Below are 24,673 nucleotides of genomic sequence, written 5' to 3'. Positions count from 1 at the left end.
CATTACAATTATAATTACGTTTTCTGAGTGCGTTACAGGTACACAAAATATTGAGAAGAGTGGTATTTATTACTCTCAGGGTCTATACTTTTTCTGCTTTCATCACATATCACGTATTCTTCCTATCCTTTCTCTTCCCTCTTTCTCTCTTCTGCTCTTTATTATTATTATTATTTTGTTTTTACAAGTGTCCATTCCCAAACGTTTCCGTTGGCCAGCCATGAACTTTTCAAGAGGAAAAGAATAAAATGCGATTCATATTTTGATTTCGTGATGGTGACAATACGTAAACACTCATTATATAATTTATCTGGAGAACTCAGAAGCCAGAACAATACACGTGAATAAGCTTCACCTTGAAATTAAAATTAAAACTAATTATCTCTGTTTCTCGTGGTTCTGAATGCTTCAGATTTGAACTTATAATTCAAGTTGTCTTTGAACAACGCGGTCCTCACTGTTTCTTTTTCATTATAAGGTACACTTTCAATACAAACAATGACTAAGAATATGTCATTTCTTGTATTATTTTGCCTTATAATGAGTATTTCTGTTTCTTTGAGTAAAGCTCCAATTGTGAGTGTAGTACAGGGAAAGCTACAAGGTAAAATAATGAAATCTTTTTACGGAAGAGATTTTTATGCTTATCAGGGAATTCCCTACGCTAAGCCACCTGTAAAGGAACTTCGATTCAAGGTAAGAGTATTTGATTCATAAATTCCATAACTACTGATTTAATATTTTTAGAAATAATTCATTCAGGACTTTGTCCACTTTATGCTGACCTTCAGAGGTTTCTTTCTCAAAACTAATAGTCTTGTAACATTAGTGTAAATTTTTTAAAAATATTTTACAATTGTATATACGTACCATAAAAACATGACAAATTAGAGGTATTAACATTACTATTTAGAAAATGACTTCTACTATCATTCTGTTGTTTCTACTTCACGCTATTTTACGACTTGTAAAAGACAAATTACAAAACTAGTAATTTTGGGAAATAGATTTCAAATCAGTCTGTACATCTCTTTCCTTCTTTGGGTATTTCTAGATTTAATTTTCTCGTGACATGATATAGTCCAATCGTAGATATAAACACAGGCAGAAATTATATATTCAATTGTTACTAAAAAGCTAGACTGACACTGGCGTAGCTAGAATTGTATCCAGGAGACTCTAGTCACTCAAAAGTTTCCAAATCTAATTTCGTAAAGTAGTGTTTGTTTTCATAAACTGTTTGCTTGTAGCTGGTAGGGCCTACGTTCGAGCAATGTGAGAGACAGAGCTTGAGATTACGAGACTTGTCTGCCACGTATTTGAGTCCAGCTTAGGTCATGGGTATTGTATGTTGTGCTATGTCACTTTATTTCATTATTATTATTATTATTTTCTCATCGTCTTCCTCTTTATCACTAAGGACAAAATGAAATGAAATCTGAGTTTTACGCCCCACGCTTATGCCGGTTAGGCTAAAGGAGACGGTGATGATGAGTAATGAATGAAATGGTGGAATGGCGGTAACCAACATCATGTTCAAATGAGCTCCTCAGAAACATCGTAAAAGTAGACCCTCGGAAAGAGTGTTCATGTCATTGTAGTTGAGTTAAGCATACATCTTACCACTATCATTTTAGGGGGCTGTTCAATCTGTAAGAAAAAAAGTTGGACTCTTGTGTGTCAAATACTTTGATACCGAACAAGAAGAATCGGCATTTGGAGACTTACAGTTCTCTGAGCGTAAGGGATAATGAGAAAGCTTACTGCATCAGATTGTCACTTTTGATGTAAAATGGAATTGCTACGACATCATAAACGATTAGGACTGGTTGCATTTCGATTAAAGGCCAATACGGATAGAAAGACCGGTAACAACATTCTAACACTTATCTCCCCATTTTCATTATTTTCATTTTCTATCACTCTGCGCTATTATGGTCGAATAAGAGATAATTGAAAGACCGGTAACAACATTCTAACACTTATCTCCCCATTTTCATTATTTTCATTTTCTATCACACTGCGCTATTATGGTCGAATAAGAGATAATTTTGCTGTCAATTAGGAAATTTATATTCCGTTTGTAGCAATTTAAGTTTTCTCTAAAGAGTCACGAACACCACTGATAACTTCATTCACCTTGCTCTGTCGTCATAGACTGTGCCAGGAGCGCACCCTGAAATTTTTGTTGGGGGAGGGGGTTCAAGTTTTGGGAGAGAGGGTCCAATAATACGTGACACTACATCTATACAGTGTTGAACGGGTATTATTCTGTACCCGAAAAGACAATAAGTAATTGTAAAATATTTCCACTTATGTTTTCAGAAAGAAAATGATAGAGCTAGGTTGTTTTTTATATGAGAGTGTACAGATGCAGTGTAAGATCAAATTTTCATGCTACATCAATCATTTCCGTATTAAACAGTATAGTTTTATTGAGAAAATACACATGTGTGTTGAGTTAGGAAGTTTAAGGGCGGTTCGGAGTCGGTGGACCCCTGTGGTACGCCCGTGGACTCTACTAACCGTAATTTTTTATTGTTAAAAAAAAAGAAACTTTGTATTTTCAAAATTTTGAAAAAATAAAGGTAAAAAATCTTGAGCATGGCTAAAGACGTTTAAAACAAACATTTATACTTTGCAACTCTTTCCCGTTCCAAATTATTTAAATTAGTCATGGACATCGAGACAAGACGAGACCACGCACTTTTGCTTCAGTTGACAAATAGTGCTCTCGATCTCGAGTTAAAAATCAACGTCTCGGTCTCGTCTCGACCAACAGGTGCTTGTCTCGAGGACCAAATCTCGATCTCGTCTTTATAGTCTCGAAATAAATTGTGTGAAATTAAAAATTTATGAGTAGCATAATCTTGTTGTTTCCTTTTTCTCCCCTTACTTCTATCTTGACCGGAGAATTATTGTATTCCGCGTACCCATTCAGAGCTAAGTGGCTCACGCTCGTGCTTTCTATGCGTATATTTGCTGATTCAACCCTCAATGGCTGTATCAGATCTGGGATAAAACCCGAATAATAGTTTAGATCACTGTAACCAATATATTTTTTCTCATATATACTTAATTGATTCTACAATTAAACTCTTATCAATCAACTCCAGTACTATAGTTTGTTTCCTTTCTCCTAAATGAGCCATATTTGATCCCACATACCAAATAACTTACTAAATCCTAAACTTCACTGGTAATATTGAGATACAGTATCTCAAAGTACAGTGCGCGTAGAGATAAAGAAAGAGAAAGAAAATGCTTGAACAGTTTTATTGGTTAGTGAAACGATTTTAAAAAACAAACAAAGAAAGAAAAAACTTAGGATATAGCGAAAATCCCCACACTCGATTTTTCTGCAGGATTGTCCCAACATATGAGGAGAAATCAATGTCTATTTTACATTGATTTTTCCTAATGTTAGGACAACGCTGAAAAATAGTCGTGGTTGGCCTTTTCGGATATAAATAGTTGTTAATTCACTAATATGTTTCTATATACGCAAGTTAGCATCACGCGATGCTCTAGCTCTTAATACAACACTTTTATAAAAACAACTGTGCATAGTACCCGATTAATCAACTTTTACCATTTTTTCACAATGCTTTTACATATTAGGCTCTTTACTGGGTGTTTATTTGTTAGTGTTTCTTATAGCTTGTAAACACTACACGCACTTCAATACTAACTACATCTATGAAATTTTGTACAAATACGTAAACCTGATGATAATACAGTATTTTTACATATATTTTTCTCTACCTTGTTTTAGTGTAAAAATACTAAGATTACCACGGCCGACTCGATGTGTTCCTGTCCCTAAGGAAAGGAACATCGAGTCAGCCGTGAGATTACGTAGTTAATTAAGCATTGTTTCAATAGATGGCAGAGTGATTCAGTATTTGTTACACACCTCTATGTGGCGCCTCCAACGGAAAAGTTAGAAACTTTCGTCTCTCACCGTAAGACAAACCTCCTATCATGCTCCCGGACCAGGGGCGACCGCCCTTCTCGAGAAGTCCGTCCTGGATCCGCCCCTGTCCTGGACAGATTTGTTATTTATATCCTTTTCCAATTTTCTTAAAAGAATAAAATATGTAAGTTCACTCATTAAAATCATGTAGTATTTTCAAGTTGACTAAGTTAGGAAATGACTTTATTGCAGGATGTTAATTAAATACTAAAAAATAAATAGGGCCTAATCAGTGGCGGCGGAAGATGAAAACATTTACCCGGGCTGAATTTTACAAAAAAAAAGTTTTGTTCATCGGATAGGAAGCAAAGTCCATCGTACGTTGTAATCCCTTCCCCTATTTAATACACACTCTGTGAGGTTCAACTTGCAGACTCTAGTGAGTTACAGGGGCTGTGGTGGCTCAGTGGTACAGGGTTCACTTCTGGTGTCTGGGGTGCTTGGTTCGATCTCCGCTCGAGCCGTGTGAACTTTGTGGTGGACAAAGATCGTGTGCGTGGGTTTTCTCCCGGTTCTCCTGTTTCCTCCCAAAAGATTGGAAAATTTTCTAGAAAGAAAAAGACAACTACTTAAAGAAAAGAGGGATAAAGAAACACAAACATATGATACAAAAGAAAATGAAAAATTGAAAATAAAGAGTAAAGAAAACGAAATGGACAAAAAACGACAAGGTTAAAGGAGAACTGGAAACACTTCTAGAAAATAGAAAAAAATAGGAAAAAGAAATTTAACGAAGAGAATTATAAATGTACTTGTATGCAACAGACCCCGAACATTAATGAATCATTTGCCCACGGTGAAGAAAAATATCTTTTCCCAATTCAAGAAGAACAAACTGAAAAAAATTCAAGATTCGGAAGTTTCAAGTACAGAAAATAGTCCAGTAAAACCATTAAATGAAGAAATCTTAATAAATAATATACAATTATATGAAAACATAAACCATATGCATAGGCTAGCAAAATTGGAAGAAAAGCAAATCTTAATTACTATATTAAGACAGATAGTAAGAGATATTCATATAAATGGAAGAACTATAACTTTTCCAACCTTGGAAGAAGCCGACAGAATTGAACTGCAAATTTATGATCTTCCAGCAAACGGATGAGAGTTACTCGATCTAGTGGATGAGGTGTTTGAAAGACGAGGGATATATTGGACGCTAGAAAATGTTTACAAACAACTGGTGCGTGAGCATGGTAGAGTATACTTCATCCCAATGAAATCAGGAACGGATGCGTACATATATACGAGGTATGGATAAAAATCAGCAGTATTTGAAAATTATGCAGAATAACGCACAAAGAAGTAAAATAACCACAATGGAACTTAGAAGACTAACGGGAATTCAAAAGATCGATATCGTAGCAATACAAGAACCATATTTACTAGTAGGGAAATTAGCAACCTTTCCGGCAAGCTCAAAAATAATGTAATTCCCGGCGGGAGCTCATGTGGTTCGGATTCCACGTTAATCAGTAGGTCCACGTCTCATATAGCCTCGCTGCTGAAAAGGGACGTTAAACTCAAAAATCAACTCATCAATCAAAAATAATGTACGGAGGACAGGAATCTAAAACAGTTCTAGTTATTATGAATAGAGAAATTGAAGTACTTAAATTAACCCAATATAGTAACAATTGGATAACAACAGCTGAAGTTAAGTATGGAAACATGAAATTCTGGCTAATAAATGCGTATTTCCAATACAGCTTAGAAACAAATGACTTCATAGACAAAATTCAAGTGATAATATGGCAGAGGAATAATACGGAAATGTTGATCTTTGCCGATACAAATGGAAAATCAATCTTATGGGGTGCTCCGGAAACAGTTGATAGAGGAGAAATAGTTGAAGATTTTGTAATGCAAAACGGACTTGTAATCTGAAACATCGGGAATAGACCAACTTTTGTAGGAAATAGAGGCAGCTTTCATATTGATGTGACATGCGTAACATTTGCAATAACAAATAGGATTGAAAATGGGCAGATTGGAGATAAACTCACTCTCAGCGGCCACGAAATAATACTATTTGATATGAAAATTGAAAAAAAAAAATGGAAAAGAACAAAAAAATTAATATAGCTAAGACAAATTGGATTACTTTGAAGAACAAATTAAATCTACCCCAAATAAATGAAGATGACAACTTGACGGAAATAATCAACGAAATTGAACAAGCAACAAAAAAAGCTTTAAAAAAGGTTACTCCGGAAAGTCAAGAAAGAAGAGTATATGAAGACTTTTGGACACCTAAACTACAAAGAGTGAAGAAACTTGCAATGTCACCCCGGAAAAGTTATCAGGCAACTTATAATCCAATACTAAAGGAAAGAAGATTAGAAAAATTTAGAAACGTAAAGAATAAATATAAGGAAGAAATATTAGAGGCTAAGAAAAGAAGCTGGGATTCTTACCTCAAGAAAAATATTGAAATAGATCCATAGAGTGTACCATACAAACTCATAACACAAAAATAAACTCATTAGTATTAAATACAGTCAACAAATTAGATGGATCATACACCTCAAATAGAGAAGAAATTCTAAAATTCTTAGAGAACAATTTTTTTTTCCCAGAGATGAAAACAATAACGACACAGAAAGAAACATAGTACTAAGAAACAAAATGGGTGAAGAACATGCGGGAACTGTATCAGAATCGGACAAAGTCACTAACGAAGAAATAGAAAAGTTCTTTAGAAAATTTAAAAACAAGAAATCTCCGGGTATAGATGGCATCAAAAACGAAATATATAAGAAGACTGAAGATTTATGGGTCTCCTACCTAACGAAGGTTTTCAACCTACTAATAAACAAAAGAAGAAATTCTAGAGCCGCGGACAGCATCAAAATTAATTATTCTCTCGAAAGAACCAGAAAGGGATCCATCCGAAGTAAACTCATATACTTCGGATATACTTCGTAGACCTATATGCTTATTAAAAACTATATTTTAAAAAAATTGAGAGAGTTATATTAAAGAGAATTAAAAAATACAGCGAACTAACTGAAGACAAACTACAATTTGGATTCAGAGTAGATGATGTCAAACTAAAGATATACGAAAAGAAATATGTATTAGCGCTCTTCATTGACATAGAAGGAGCATTTGATAATTTATGGTTTCCATCCTTGATTAAAAATGTAAAAAAGCTGCAAATGCCAGAATACTTACTGAATCTGATAAGAAACTACCTAGAAAACAGAAAAATAATAATACTCAATGAAGAGGGCAACATAGTAAATACAACAGAGAAAGAATATCCGCAAGGATCAATATTAGGACCCCTACTATGAGACAGAATTACAACCATGCTTGGCAAAAATAAAAAAAAGGCAAGAAGTCGATAAAATAGTGACATTTGCCGATGACGTCGCTATAACAACAAGAAACAGCCGAAGGGAATTAGAAGAAAAGTTAAAAAAGATAATAGAAACACTTGAAGAATAGAATACGGAGAGTAAATTAAGAATATCATTAAAGAAAACCAAATATCTAATTTTCAGCACAAAACTACAAAGATATCCGACCATAAAATTAAATGGAGTAGGAGTAGAACGAGTGCAAAGCATAAAATACATTGGCATAATGCTAGACGATAGACTAAAATTTGATAAACATTTGAAATATATTGTAAAAAGAGGAAACAGTGTAGCGAATAAATTGTTCACTATTGCAAGAAACAGGTACAGGCTTCCATTAAAAATACTAAGACTATACCAACAAAATATTTTGTCAGCTACCATGGTGTACGCATCTAGCGTTTGGATTGATAGACTATTAAGAAATAAGACCTACAAAAACCAAATCAATAGACCACAAAGAAACCTATTAATCAGGATGTCTGGAGCTTTTAACACTACTTCGCATAGCGCACTCTGTATAATCCTTGGTATCCAACCAATGAACTATGTGTTATTGCAAAGGGCAACTAATTACTGGTTACGAAAAGAAGAGAAAAGGAAAATTAGAGAAACTTTTAACAGGGATCTAAAAGATGAGAAAGAAATTAATGACATTATACAACTATGGGATCAAGAATGGCAGGAATACAGTGGAGCGCAACGATTGCATAGAATCTTTCCTAGCATCGTCGACAGACTAAAAATAAATCACTTAAATCCAACATATGGATTGATTTATTATCTATGAGGTCATAGACAATACGAACAACACCTCCATAGAACCAGGTTAAAACCCAGCCCAATGTGTGAATGCGGAGAAGAAGGAACTCCTGAGCACCATGTCATGTGGTGTCCATTATTAGAAGAAATTTTAGAACTAAGAACTCAAATAGAAGAAAAACCGCTGAAAGAAATAATAGAAGTAGAAGAAGACTGGAAAATATTGGAAAATTTGACAAATGAATACTCCGAACTAAGACGAAAAACTTACAGAAGAAGAATAGAAGGATGAGTGCAAGTGGAAAAATGTGTGAAGAAGTCCTCGGATCGGAGAAAAGACACCTGGAACCCAAGCACTGGATTACCATTCCTTCGCCGAGGACCAGAATGCGTGCTGCATATCCAGCCTCTCGGTTTGGAAAGGAACTCCGGTGCAAGAGTGAATGTTGCGTGAGTGCATGAGTAGAGGTGAAGCGAGGATAGTGTCTCAGAAACAAAACATAGAGCAATTTTCGCCAATAGGACGGCCCATCCCGGCGTGCCGGCCGAAGGATAAAACGGACCAGGGCCTGCACTAAGTGCTCTGAGTAGGCCCTGGACCTCAAGCAAATACAAATGGGTGGAAACTGGCATTGATACGCAACTGAGAACACTAAAGCATCAAAGCAAAAGTAACAGGAAACGCTTATATAGAAGCATAAGAAAACTAAAACTTTGAAAATGTGAAAATTTAGATAAAAATGAGTGTAGTGTTTGTGTTTCTAGTGTAAGTATTAGTTGGTGAAGGTTAGTGATTTCATCAGAAGCAGTCAGTGTCAATGTTTGTAGTGGGTGTAGTGTAGTGTTTATGTAGGATAGTGAAAAGAGGTAAAATATACAGGTGAAAGGCCAGTGTAAATAGTGCAAATGTGAAATAGAACACAGGAGAGAAGTGTAGGCAGAAAGCAGAGAAACCAAATATACAGAGTGAAAACCTGAAGAAAAGAAAGATGATGACCAAAAGGTAAACACCAAAACACAAAACATATGACATACAATAACACACAATATCACTCAATAAAACACAAAACACACAAAATCTCACAAGACTGGAAATGAGAGTAGAGTTAAGCAAATGTTAAGTTTAAATAGTTATTTTTTGCCCCTTTCTTGTTCTTTCTTTCTTTCTTTCTTTCTTTTCTCTTTTCTTTTTTTTGTTGTTCAATCTCGTTAAATTTCATGACTTTTTCCCCTTCCCTTTTCTTCTTCAAAATTATGAAATAAATAAACCCAAAAGAGAAATCATTCGCAATGATGATACTTCGCCGGTTTTGAATGCTCAAGGCACCGGCTGACAGTAACGCGGCTGAGAAAAAGAAAAAAATGAGCGAATTTTCTCCCACTTTCTTCATTCCGCCCTTTTACTCATTTCTCATCATCACCGTCTCCTTTAGCCTAACTGGCATAACCAGAGACGTAAAACTCAAAGATTTCACTTCATTCATTTGTAGTGAGTTACACGAAAGAGAATCTTATTCTTAAAAAGTGGAATTATCAAATAAAAATTTATCATTATCAAAATATTTTCAAGATGAAAAATATTCATTCACCAGTCGTCGTACTTAGTTGTCTGCATTGAAATTCCCATAATACACTTTCTTTTTTACTAATATGAGCTCTTCGGGAATGGTACTGGGTTATTTCATAACTTCTTCGAGATCTTTGTGGGAATGAAGAATCATCAAGTAGTTATTCTACAATATGTTAAGTCATGGTACTCCGAAGATAAGTCATGGTAAGTTTCATTCTTCAAAGAGTCCAAAATAATCTTTCTGGTGTCACTGATGTCATAGGAACAGTAAGGTAAAGCATTGTTAGCTTATTAACTTCCGAAAACAAATCATGAATTATCTCTTTTGGTTCAGATTTTAATAAGACAACCAAATCTTGAATACCTTCAATGATGTTTAAAGAATTATTTTTACTTCGGTGAAGCGAGGAAAGCATCTTCAACCGTGCTTTTAAGATATCAAAATTTATGACCTTTGAATACATGTAGATTAAAACTGGGGATATGTGAACAGATTTTTCATTAGTGTTACCAATCAGCAACTGTTAAATATTCTATAGCACAGAGAAAATATAGTCCTAAATCTTCTGATCATAGTGTCGTATTTTGCCGTATCAAGCTTTTTAGGATTCTTCTTTGCTGCGGTAATGTAGGACTCAAAGTTAAATCTTCTTCGTTCTCCAAAACTTTATCTTAAACTTCAACGAAGTCGTTCGGTTTCGACTGAAAGGAATGCTTCGTTACTTTTGCTAGTCTATTCATCATTTCAGCTTCAGGATTTATATTACTTTTCTGTAATTGTTTGGAAGAATGTTCTTCCAAGGAAAATGTAAAAATATAGCTATACTACTGCACACGTACTTGTTATTGTCTTGTTTCATTCTCTTTTTCTCGTACTCTTTCGTTCGTGGGATATGCACCATGAGCGACGTTAGAAATAATAAGAAGGTATTTCACCAGCAAAGGGGATCTACAGTTTTTAGTGTTCTCCATTTTTTTTCAAAGCAGGAGGTTCTTTAATCAACCTAAACAAAGTGCAAGAGAGAAGAGCAGAAGCTTGTAGAGTAAGCAAGAACTTTTTCGACTATACTTGATTCTAGGGAGCCGAAAACTCAAGTTTCTTTTTTTCTCGTTCATTTATGTATCTGTTCGTAGTTACTCACTCGATGGACACTAAGTTCAACAGGGTTGGGTGAGGAGCAGAGAAGAGACAAGGTTAAAACGAAATAATACCGTCTATGTTCTTGTTATTTTACGCTAGTTTATTTGACAGAATATCTCTACAGCGTTTGCGTGGTAGTTGAAAGGGGAAGAAAGAAGGAAAAAAGAAAACTATTGGAAGTTAGGGGTGATGGATGAACAACAAAAGTAGTAAACACTGTCAATAATTGATTCTACGGAAAAACTGAGAGTGGTTATTTATTACTTTATATTATCATTTTTAATATGTCATGATTTTTTTTTATTGATACTTCCATAAATATTGACCGGGCTAAATAGCCTGCGCAGCCCAGGCAGTTCTGCCGCCTTTCGGCCTAATAATCCTTAGAATAACAACTTTTAAAATAAATGCTTTCGTAAAATGCACTGGAAAGGAGGAAACAATTTTTGGTGAGATAAAATCGAGAAATGGAATCTAAGACAAAAAAGCCTAGAGCGGGATTTAAGGTTCACATAAACTGTAATGTTAGTATTTCCTAATAAGATTTTTTTCCTCACTGTTATTGGAAATTGTACGTACTTCCTCGAGCACAGTGACGTAACTAGCGGGGGGTGGGGGGAGCAAACGGAGCTTGTGCCCGGATTGGAGGGCGCAAAACTGGACAAATATTTATTTTCAAGGCAAGGAACGGAGTTTTACAAACTAAAGATCATAAAAAAAAATACCTCAGAAACTTAACAGGACAACAAGGATTCATCAAGAGCATAAGTTAGCTTCAAAACTATCTTTAGAGGACATTGTAAAAACCTTAGCAGCTAAAAGAGCCCGCATAGTTAAATTTTAGTTCCAGCTTTCTGTGTTTTCATTTAACTTACATCGATTTAAGAGATTTGTAAAATGTCCGAGTATAATATTCGAGACAACAGCTTGACTGTTTGTCATAATTAAATATTCTATTCTAAAGGAATGAACTGTTGATTCATTCTTCACATATGCACATCCCTTTATAATTCCGAAAACATTGTGATTTCCAATTATTATGTTAAGACTATAAGAATAGAACATGCTACTCTTACATTATTTGGCAATCAAATACTAATTAGTTTGGTGTTTTATTTTGTACTAAAAATTAAATTATGTACTGCAATTTTGAAATCAAACTTTACTACATTACGAAAAAACGGAATAGGAGAATTACTGTGTGATGCCAATATCAGGTGTAGTCGGGGAGTGTTTTGGCTTGGTTAGTCGGAGGGGGGGGGGGAGTTCTTGACGAGTTCTTGCTCTTGGTGAAAACTATCTAGTTGCGTCGCTGCTCGAACATGGTGTAAAGCCATTCTCTTTGGAATGATTTCATAGGAGGCGTCACTTGTGTTCCACTTTTCTTTCACTGAGATGAACAATATACAGGTTAGTATGGTTCACACCTGCAGTATGTTGACGACGTATATAAGAGAAGAAAACATATTTTTTTAGATGTCTTGAATATGAACAGAAATCGCAATTATGTGAAATGTAGAAGTCCATATTTCTATTTCACGTAGTTGAAACTTTAAGGAGAAACAACAAGGAACATGAACAACAAGGATAAGAAAAAACATAAAAAAAGCACATCCAAGCAAACACATTCAGTATAAGGCTTTTTTTTCCTCTTTAAAAGAAGAAGAAAAAACACTGGTAAATTTGGGACGTTTTGCAATTCAGGTCTTCAATTATGCTGGGTACTTATAATAATTAATGACTTAATACCTAATACCTTCATCTAGGTCCTGAATTCTCTGGATATAAAAATGTTTGTTCATCTGACTAGTCACTAAATAAGAAAAAAAAAAGACCTCTCCATCTCATGTGATGGCAATGATAGCATTCTTTTGTGTTACAGTTTCCTGTACCTGCTGATCCTTGGACTGGTGTAAGAGATGCTACGAAAGAAGGAAATATATGCCCTCAAGAAATAATATACACTAAACCACACCCTACGGATGAGGATTGTTTGTATCTGAATGTATATACACCCAAAGTAAGTTAAGGTTAATTACTGTTATTGGCCATTAATTTACGTCAACTAAAATCTACATAAATCGATATAAATGTTCTGTCCCTATAAATTAATATAGTTACTCAGTACAATATACACTGGTAACGTAATTGATGCTATACAAATAATGGTTTAGGTAAAGAAAATAAATTTTATATAATTATATTTTTATTATCATCAATATACTAAATACCGACCCCTGTGGTTGTCTTTTCGTAGTACGATTTGTGTAACTCAAACGCTTCAACATATAGTCTTTCTTTCAGAAACTTTTGTGTAGGGGAGGGAGGAAATCAAAATGGGAAAAGTGTACTAAATCTCATATCCTGCACAAGAGTGATATGCATTTAGAGTATAATTTGTTTTAATTCAGGGCAGGGGGAACGAAGTGCCCCCCGAAATATTCTGAGAAAAATACTGTTAACTTGTGTTGTAACTTTGAAAGTTTAAAGTACTGAAATTTGTAATTTTGCTATCCTTTGAATATGTAACGTATAATCTGGTTAATGATCTTTCATCCTTAACTAAAATAAACGGATAGAATTACTAATGTTTTCTTGTTCTATTTAGAATGATCAAAAATTTTTACAAATCTTTTCTTTAGCTTTGTAAGTATTTGTGGGCATAAATAAATGTTGACAGGGAAACTTTCAGACAGTCAATACTTATAATACTTATAATAATAATAATAATAATAATAATAATAATAATAATAATAATAATAATAATAATAATAATAATAATAATAATAATAATAATAATAATAATAATAAAATGGCTAATTTTAAAACACCTGGAAACTGTAGCTTTAGAATCTCTATTTTATACTTAAATTTGTGGTTAATATATTCTTTCTTCGATACCTGGTGAGGGAACGCTTATTGCAGCAATTTTAGCAGAAGCTTTTCCTGTTTGGATATGATTTTTCTATATTCACGCTTTAAAAAAAAACTTACTCGTAGTTAGCACATGCAATCTTTGATACACTACAGCTTTCCTAATGTTTGGCGATTTTTTTTATCCTAGTTCTTATATCCAGCTTTAACTACCAACATTCACTATATACGCATTTTCTGTTTGTTCCATTTGTTGTAAGAAATCACTTCCCCGAAATTGACTTCGTTTTTGTTATATTTTTACGCAGGTGTGAGTCTTCTGCTTAAGGCAGATTCTGATCCATTCGCCTAGCAGGATTGCTAAACTCTTAGAGCGGTGATAGTGTTTCCAATTTTTTTTTTTTCATTATTTCACAGTATATTGAGATCCTAATGCTCGACTGACGAGATACGTAAAGAATTAGGATTAGTAATACTCACTACACAAGAACAGTAATAATTGCTACATTACCTAGACATTCACATGCATATGTCAATTGATATTCCTCCTACATAAGGCTTTCTTTCTTTAAGTTTCAAGTAATTAATTTTCATTCCAAGGCGTGTTTTAAAGATATCTGTCTAGGAATTGAACTCCAGATTCCTTAAAAAAAGAAAAGAAAAAGAAAAGAAAAGGAAAGAAATGCTTATTTGAAAGTAGTTGCGTAGAACTAAATTTTTAAGTGTTTCAGATTCGTAGTTAAAATCTAAACATGAGAAAATCTCAGAATGAATATTGTAGGCTATTTAATTTTTTCATAAGTCAAAATTGATATTAATTCTTTTTCGGATTTTCTTAACTAGTGCTCTGTTACTTGTTAGGTATTTTCTTCCTTTATTTAAACTTTTGATGATACTAATGTTTGTACACAATAAATCCAGTGAAATAACAATAATAATAATAAAAAAACATAAACTCATTTTACTTCATAAACATGAACATAATTACTTCAATTTGGTTTGAAACAACGACAGTTTGTTCATATTAAATCAAAACTATGTTCATTGTAGGAAAAAAATACATAACATTAAAAAGTTCGAGAATACTACAGCGCTTAAAGAGTTTTTAATGGAATCATTATTGAAATAAAAAATATTTAAGGTTTCTATAAAGATTATTATTTATATTTCTTTATATATATATATATATATATATATATATATATATATATATATATATATATATATATATATATATCTTCTTTATATCTCAACATTTATTGATAATTTTGCCAAGCATTAGGAAAGCTGCAGTGCATCAAGGATATACAACCAACAGTAGATTGCATGTGTTAACTATGATAATGAATAAGGTTTTTTTAAAATGTGGATATAGTAAAATCATATCCAAACAGAAAAGGGTTCAGCAAAAAAAAAAAAAAAAAGTTGCAACAAGCATGCTCTCACCATATTCTCTCGAAGGAAGACTATATTAATCACAAACTTAGGTATAAATTAGAAATTCTAAACCTTATTCATGGTTTCCAGGTGTTTCAAAATTAGCCATATTTCATTATTATTATTATTATTATTATTATTATTATTATTATTATTATTATTATTATTATTATTATTATTATTATTATTATTATTATTATTATTATTATTATTATACGTATTGAATGTCTCAAAGTTTCCTTCTCAACATTTTTTATGCCTACAGATACTAACAAAGCTAGGGAAAAGATTTGTAAAGATTTTGATTATTATTTATATAACTTTATGTATATTTTATTCTTTCTTCTTTATATATATATCTATATAGAAACTAATTATCTCTTTCAATAACGATTACATATTGAAAGAGGCTTGTCTTAAATATATAAGAATTTATATACAATATATCTTATAAATTTAAGGCAAACCTTTAACTAGTTTGTATTTAGATTCCAGGACGATATGATCCAACATCTTTGGATGTAATGGTATGGATCCATGGAGGTGGTTTCATGTTTGGGTCTGGCAACACTCATTATAATGGACCAGAATACTTCATGGACAAAAATGTTGTACTCGTAACCATTAACTATCGAATTGGAGCATTTGGTTAGTGAATATACGTATTTCAAGAAAGTATTATTTAAATGGAGATTCGACGACACAATGTTTATAATATACTGTATAGGAAACTAAAGTTCTGAACTGTTGGTGAAAATATTGAAAGTAACATCAGTAAGAAAGGAAGCATGTCACAAAATGATACTTTTTTAATTGTCAGAGTAGAGCAGTGTTGCTCAACCTTTGTGAGGTTGCGGCCCCCAAACTCTCCAATATATTTCCTTCGGTCCACTACAAAGAATTACAATGATTACATGTAATCGTTTAGAAATTTAATAGAGTGAACAACGAACATTGTGGCAAATTACAGAAAGTAATAATAATAAAGTTTTGGCTTACCAGGAAAAAGCTGGAGTAAAGGAGTCAAGATGCACGTTTTAGCACCACTCATCACATATAGAAATGTAATTTTAAAAAAACACTTTGATGCACAAGTCACTATTAGATACCACTTTTTAAAAAATCAGGTTGCTAAACACAAATATACTTACAACAAAAGGGCTAATCAAAACATTAAATAGTTTACGGATAGAATTGAAACTGAAGTTCATGAAGTGAATGGGTGTAGCAATGGATTTGAATTAATGAAATTTTAACATTGTAATGAGCTTGTAACATCTAAGAATCATGTAAATCATTTTCTACTGTAACACTGTTCAAAGTTACTACGCTTGTTATTTTCGTAAGTAATATTCTAACAAAGAGAGAACTGAAAATTTAATGCCTTATTTCGTTAAATATTTCCTCTGCTACAGAGCTACTTACAGGTAAGTCAGTTTGAATTCTATTGGAAGTTCTAGCAAATGTAGTTGCGCTCAACAAATAGTTTGCAACTTACTAATCATATCTTACAATCAAATTCAGCAGTTCAATGTAGTTGTCCTTGTTGCTACCCTCTCTATATATCTTCTTTAATCCGACCGTTGCTTTTGCTTTAAAATAAAAAAGCTTCGGCAATAATCAGACATTTTCTTTTTCTGTTTGCTTTAACATTTTTAATATTTACAAATCTCTCATACAGATGATGATAATCTATTTGATCGTCAATCCTTGTGAGTGTATTTATGCAGTACTTGGATGGAAATGGTTTTGGGACTCCTAACGACACCCCCTGTTTGCATAAAAAATGATCCAGATTTTGAGACATTCCAAACGCAATTTCAGGACCTAAATAAACATGACTAATATGGCAATTTATCACTTGATGAATACTCAGTTAACCGTTTCGTAGAATTATGGCGACTGCTTCGAAAATTTCTAGTGTAAGATTTCATTTTTGTTTTAAATTCTGTAAGGTAAGAGGTAGGCCTGCTATTTAAAATAACTGTACATTCTTAAAGGTTAGTGAACAAAAAGGACACAATTTCTTTCATATACTGGCTGGTTCATTTCTGAGCAAGACGAAATTTCTGAATTCGTAAACCTAGAACATCTACACTCACCTGCTCTGTTGCCGTCTTACTTGTACAAGTTTAACTAGCAGTATGGAACCCTAAATCTTCCAGGTTTTCTTTTTATCAAAAAAGTTATATAAATATAATATTGGGGAGACCGGCCCAAAATGGCATACATCGACTTTATGTTTAAATATCTCCTCAGAATAAGTTTAAAACTTCCTCGTTTTTTTTTTATGAATGCTTCTTAGGAATGCTGTTTGAATATTGACGTGAAGATCAGTAAGATTATTTATTGTTAAAGTTCTTGTTTTTAGATTTTTAAAAAACTTCCGAAAGTCCATTTTGCCCGGGTAGCAGGGCAAAATGGCACACTACCTTGCTTTTATGAAACATATAAACAGAAATATAGGAAAGTGAATACTGACCAATAGAAAAACATACAGAATGGCTGAAGGAACATTTTTGAACAAATAAATTTAAACATATCAATGTAGGCCTAAACTTTATTTGGAAAACATCGTAAAAATTACGAACATGTTAAAAGAAATGGAAGAATATTAAAGAAACTAAAAATATGTTTCAGGATTATACCAACAACACAAGATGAAAACTGAAAATGAAGCACTAAGCATAATTTAACTTTCACAGACTTCACAAACAAACATTTTGGCCCTTGGAGATAATCTTGCACGTGCAGCTTGACTCCAGAGGAAACAAAGCTGACAACGGGACCAACCTTCTCAGGCTTTGGACTTGCTGTAAAGTTCGTTACAGTAGATACATGGCGCATCATCCTCAACGGAAGTAGCGTTTTTATCTTTGTTCACACTTTGCATTCGAATCCACACTCGGTTCACTTTCGTCCACTGGCTCAGGGCAATCTGCAGTAGCTGCTGGCAGATACAAATGGTCTGGAAAAATATCTTGGTTGAAAGGACATATGCTAGTTGCTGTGAATCCATTAAGGGCACTGAGCGTTGTTGCAGATTTCGAATAAGTATTCGAAAATAATTTGGCGACTTTACTAAGACTCGCGGTTCTTCCCGAATGTGTTTTCAACCACCTTACCACCTCTTGATAGTAATTTGTGGCAAGTGTATTTTAAGAAAACTGCTTTAAACGCTTCAGAATTTCAGCAGATTAAACCAAGGCAAAATGGCATACCGTAGTACAGTGTTTACTGTGCCATCTTGAGCGGATGCGCAGAGTGAACAAAAACAGTAGCTGCACATTATGTGAAAGCTGAACCTTGAAGTTTTTACACTTAACCTACCTTTAATGGAATATACTTTACAACTTATATATTTAAATGTCTGTACTTCCTTTAAATGTTTGTGTTGTAAAATAATTCAACATCAAAAACAGAAGAAAATAAAAGTTTTATCTACCAAAATCACTTTTTCGCTGATAACACCTACTGCGTTTTACTTACACACATGCCATTTTTGCTCACAAGTGTTGCTAGATCAAACTCTCATTTGTAACATTTACTGCTTGTTTCTAATCAAACAGCTTTCGAAAACAACCACTATGCCATTTTGCCCAGGTATGCCATTTTGGGTCGGTCTCCCCTACAACGTTATAGAAAAGGATGAACAAATTCCCTCATTCCTCAGCAAATTAAAATTATATGAACAAACTGAACTGTATCAAGCGCTCAATTTCACTATTCCCAATATAGTAAAGGGAGTAGGTCAAGTGGACAGTTTCCACTGGCTTTTTCAGTTCCTCCCTATATTTGTGTCTGCTCGGGTTTATTCGGAAGAAAACGTTCTTCGAACTATCGATAACTGAATGTTGAACGGCATTTCAATCTTTAAATCTTACTTGGAGATGCACAAAAAGGAAAGGAATATATATATATATATATATATATATACAGGGTGTTTGAAAACAACACCAACAACGTTTGGGAGGTGATTTCTGACACCAAGATAAGACAAAAAGTATAGACCAACTTGGGTGCACAAATGCTTCCTTTCGGAGTTAATGGCTGCGAAAACATGCAAAAATGAACATTAAAGGTTCATAGCTGCCGAACTATGGGACCTGCCGTTGTCGGATCAAGTCTTCACTTAGAAATTAATACGTGCACTATCCAAAAGCACATGTTTCAGAATCTTAACGTACGTACGTATAATAATAACAACTTTTACAGAGGGAGTTTGGGTAAGGGCATATAATTTGAAATACTCACTAATCACCTCTAGAAAAATTGTTGCAGAAGTACCGCAGGATTCTAGAACATGGATGTTTGAGTAGGGCACATATTAGTTCCTAAGTGAAGTCTTGATCCGACTAAGGTAGGTCCCATATTTTAGGAGCTATGGACCTTTAAAGTTCATTTTTTCATGTTTTCGGTAGCCTATAACTTCGAAAGGAAGCATTTGTGCACCCATCTTGGTTTATACTTTTTGTCTTATCTTGCTGTCGGGAATCACCTCCCAAACGTTATCGGTGTTGTTTTGAAACAACACCTTGAAGAACTGTTTCCTGAAAATACAAATTTGTAGGTAGAGACTACTCTCACCCTAGAAGGAAAGTACTCACATTCTGCTGCAAAATGGTATCACACATTTTTATGCTACTTCCTTTCCATTAGCTACGTACTTATGCACAATGAAATGTTTTTTACATGTAGATTAAGTATCAGTCTTTAGAGTTTCCTAGTATTTTTTTTGTTAACATTTTTCAAGAGTGCGATTTTGTACCACCATCACATACTGGATAAAGTTCTGCAACTGCAGTATGGATTTGCCAAACAGCCTTGCAGCGACTCTAGCTACTGAAACTGCTACTAGAGGGAGCTGTAGCTTATACAAGGTTTGTGATGCTCCACCTTCTCTTCTTATGTACCAAGAAGTGGGTATTAATTAAATTATTTCTTAAATTACTTCTTCTGAAAAAACTCCCGGGTTGCCACCTTAATAAAAACTACAATTATATAACGAATATGATTTGCTTTCGAAGAGCAGGAGATAAAGGGAAGGGATGCCCATCGACGAGCCCTTAGCGTCTAAAACTACATATGTATATGCAATGGAATTCAGCTAAAGAGATCTTCAATTAGTTACTTGTGAAGCTAAATAGTGATGTTTAACAATCTCTCACCAGCAATAATATTTTAATAACCAGAAATATACAGTAGAGATGTGAATTAATAGCTGGATCTAACTGTTCATCTTGTATTAACAATATATGTCTATATGTAGTACAAAGCATATATAACATCAATAGCACGATAGTTTTCTAACTGTCCCCCTAAAATTAGTATAAGAGTCTGCATAACATCAGAACGTAAAGAATGAGGAGTATCACTATATTAGTCCATCAACTCGAAGAATACTTTCAATATCATACATTAATCTTCTAAATTCATAATTCGTTTTTCATATTATTCAATATTGAATAATAATAATAATAATAATAATAATAATAATAATAATAATAATAATAATAATAATAATAATAATAATAATAATAATAATAATACTTATTATTATTATTATTATTATTATTATTATTATTATTATTATTATTATTATTATTATTATTATATTTACTTTGTTTATTCATTAATATTGATTAAACCTCATATTGCATCATCACCATTGCAATTTGTTTCACAATATTTATTTCGCAATTCAATTCATAACATTGCAATAGCAGTTGTATTAGCGTATATAAATAGATTATGAAGGTAAGATATGTGCTATCGTTCATTTAGTGCAGTCGCTTGGCACAAAAATATTTCCATTCTGGATACCAGTATTAAACTTGGCACATTTATTAATTATAACATGTTGAATGAAAATCCGCCGGGACACAAAACCGATGATCACCCCGTCGGACAGAATTCAAGATGGCGTCCAAAATGGCGGCACAAACTGAAAATACTCCAATTTTGCCGTTCTTCGGGCCAGTTTATATGTTCAATAGCATGCTAAATTCAAATAACGCGCTTTTAAAATATTACGGTAATAGGTTTACAAATATAAAGAATTATGGCATATTTAAAGCCATTTTAATGCAAAATTAAACATGCTATTTACTGTAATAACAACGAAAAAATAGTTTTTAAAATTTTGAATGACGTGTTCAGACCTTATAAATAAATCCAAAGATATTATTACAGTTAAGTGTTAACTATGTGTTTTTAAGTAATCTTATGTTGTAAAACACTTATATTATAGGTAATAAATATTTGATACTTTGATGTTTTCCCAATGTTTTGCTATTTATATGGCTTGTTAGCAACTTCTTATTATTATTTTGTTCTTGCAGATTGAACTGAAATACCAAGATGCCTAAAAAGAGAAAACTGGAATCAATTGAGTTTGATTCAGCAATTCCGCCCAATCCGGAGGTGAAGTAAGAACAATGTATAATCTCTCAAAAAGAAAATGAATCCCCTCTCGTAAATGCAACGGAAAGTGGACTGAAATCACTTGGTGAAGACTTAATAGAATTCTCTAACCTTGGAGCTTTGCCTAAATCTGTTCCAATTGTTCAATTACAAGATAGTGGTGGTATTGTTCAAAATCTAGTGTTAAATTCAGCAAAATTTCATAAGTCATGTCGTACAAAATTTGACAAACAGAAACTTGAGCGTCTGAGGAAAAAGAGGCAGCAAACAATAGTTGAGTTACTTCCTGGACATCTCAGGAAGTTAAAACAAGATCAAGTACACCAACTGTGGGCATTAAAAATACGTGTTTATTTTGTGATGGAGCAGAAGAAGAAGACAAGTTAGTATTTGCGCAAACACTAGAAATTGGTTTAACAATCATGTTTTTAGCAAAGGAGGTTCAAGATGACAAAATACTAATGAAATTATCTTCAACTGATTTAGTGGCACAGGAAGCAAAATACCATAAGCTGTGTTACGTGCGATTTAGGAACAAAGTTAGAAGTAAACTACGAAAAAAGGGACCCAAAAGTGAAAATGATATAAACAGCTTTGTTTATGGTTCTGCGTTAGCTCAAATGGTAGAATATATTGAATACATTTATTTGCTCAGTGATACTTCACCTGTATTTAAGTTAGCAACACTTACGAGTCAGATGGAATGGAAAATGCGCAATCTAGGAATTCCAAATGCACAGTGAAATGCCCCTCTTAACTGTTATTACACCATAAGAAATAGAAGGTTCTAATTCCACATATATAATAACTTGGTTAGAATCAGTCAAAGGAAGCATCGAGAGCAATTTTACTTGTGACAATGACTCTTCAGATGTACGTATTTCTTGGTCAGCGTTTGTATCAGAACATACACAATCACCTACACTTCCAAAATCTAATAATGTTTACTTTCATTGTTAAGCAAAAAGGTGCAATTCCCAGCTGTGGTAGCACACTGTATGGAAGTACTTTTCAATATTTTTGATAAACTCTGTTTGAATGATGGAGTTCCGATCCTCACTGTGGAGACGAACCAATATATGTCCTGGCAAAACTTATTCAATGGAAATACCCTAGTAAATATGGTGAAGACAAATTTGTGGTAATGATGGGAAGTTTGCACATTGATATGGCTGTAATATGATAGGAAGTTGGCTTACAGCATCTGGGTGAACTGATATATTAGTTGATGCTAGAATAACATCAACTGGACGAGCTGAATCGTTTCTATCGTGCTCTCACGTCAAACTCGCTCGCTATGCTCACCAAGTAACAGTGGCTGCACTATATATTTTGAAAACAGAAGCGTATAAATATATCAATGTCTCTGAAGGAATGTCATATTTAGATTTTAACGAATGGTGTAATCTACGCAATGAAGAATCTCCACCATTTATTATCTGGTCAATAACTATGGAACTACAGATTCTATTGTTCTCTTTCTTACAAAGTGTGCTTGAAGGAAATTCTGTACAATTCAAAACTATTCTGGAAGATATATGTCCCTGGATGTTTGTTTTAGATCACACAAACTATGCCCGCTGGTTGCCAGTTTTCATCAAAACACTGAAAGAACTGGAGATGCGCCATCCTTTTATATACAAAGAATTCATGAAAGGCAAATTCGTAAGTCAGAAGAGCAATAGACCATTTTCAGCAATGGCGGATGATCATTTACATGAGCAAAATAACAGACAAGTTAAAGGAATTGGTGCAGCAATATGACTTTTTGACAAACCTGCTGCATTTTTGAAATGGATGGTTGCAGGGCCAGATGTAAAAATGATATCTGACTTTGAAGAACAGTTTTCAGTTTTCGATGGTGAAGAAGATGCAGGTGATGAATTGAGTTGAGTTCATTTTGAGTTTAACGTCCCGTTCAGCAGCGAGGCTATATGAGACGTGGACCTACTGATTAACGTGGAATCCGAACCACATGAGCTGCCGCCGGGAATCGAACCCGGGTCTCCCACGCTTAAGGCGCGTACGCTGCAGGTGATGAAAATGACGTAAAGCATAAGGAAAGCAGCAAAGCTTTTGAAAAGAGATATAAGGAACACATTTCAGATGTTGTAGCTTCCTTTAGAAACTATGGTAACCCATTTGAACAAGATATATTAACAACAGCAGTTAGCAAAATATGTGCAACTAAAGATGTAGAGAAGTCGGTTAGATAAGCCAGGAATCTTGGAAGATGTCCGTATGAAAATTTTGTACAAGAGAGGTTGATTGAAGGGAAAACATCAATTCATTCAGTAATTAAAAGGTGTAATTTAGTGTTATTTAATTACAGAATGACAAAGGGGAAATCTAAACTTCAAATGCAAACAACAGTCCTTAGAAAGGACGCAAATATATTATGCAAATTGTGTGTGGCGAGTCAGATTAGGCAACCTGACGTTATAACATTTTTTTTCTCACGAAACTCACCCATATCCTCCCTCCATTAGCGAGTTCGGCAAACTTCGCAAACCATCAAGAAAGTCTGACATTATTACCTGTTTATCTTCAGATGTTTGTGAGAATCATGACAGTGACTGTAGTATTTCATTTTGCTCGGCTATTGTTATAGATGGTGCTGCTCTTGTACATTCTCTTACTCCAGGTACATCTAAAACATTTGGAGAACTTGCAACCAAAATTTTTCGACCTGCCGTAGAATCTCACCTACAGAAACTTGATAGATTGATGTAGTATTTGACAGCCTTACGACTTCTTGCCAAGTACGTATCTGACACTCGTTTGAAACGAGGCTCTGGAGAAAAAATGTTATTCAAAAGAACAACACCATTCCTAAGGGTATTTAGGAAATTTTTGCAAGTTGATGAAAATAAAAAGCAACTTTTCCACTTACTTGCTTCTGAAATTGAGTCACTGGAAGTTGGTTGTAAGTTTGTTATTTGTACTGATGAAGACCTCATAATTTGCGTAGGATCCTACCATAACAACAACCTGTCTCCTTGTTCACATGAAGAAGCAGATACAAGAATTCTTCTACATGTGAAAGATGCAGTTTTATGTGACCACAAAAATGTTGTAATTTCAACAGTAGATTCAGATGTAATAATAATTGCTGCAACGGC

At 33.7% G+C, this 24,673-nt stretch overlaps 1 protein-coding gene across 1 annotated transcript in view; it reads left to right on the top strand.

Annotated features, from left to right (window-relative positions):
* The first annotated feature begins 509 nt into the window (after positions 1 to 509).
* Positions 510 to 24,673, top strand: part of LOC145667752 (venom carboxylesterase-6-like) — a 41,210-nt gene continuing 17,046 nt past the window's right edge. The window contains exons 1-3 of the mRNA XM_081735195.1: positions 510 to 696; positions 12,700 to 12,837; positions 15,617 to 15,776. Of these exons, the coding sequence (XP_081591321.1) occupies positions 511 to 696; positions 12,700 to 12,837; positions 15,617 to 15,776 (484 nt within the window). The 5' untranslated portion in view covers position 510. The remainder of the gene's footprint in view (positions 697 to 12,699; positions 12,838 to 15,616; positions 15,777 to 24,673) is intronic.

The sequence above is a fragment of the Thermobia domestica genome, chromosome 13, assembly GCF_964235325.1.
Source record: "Thermobia domestica chromosome 13, izTheDome1.hap1.1, whole genome shotgun sequence".
NCBI classification, from domain to species: domain Eukaryota; kingdom Metazoa; phylum Arthropoda; class Insecta; order Zygentoma; family Lepismatidae; genus Thermobia; species Thermobia domestica.
The sequence above is the reverse complement of the archived record's forward strand: the minus strand, read 5'-3'. Positions and strand labels throughout refer to the sequence as shown.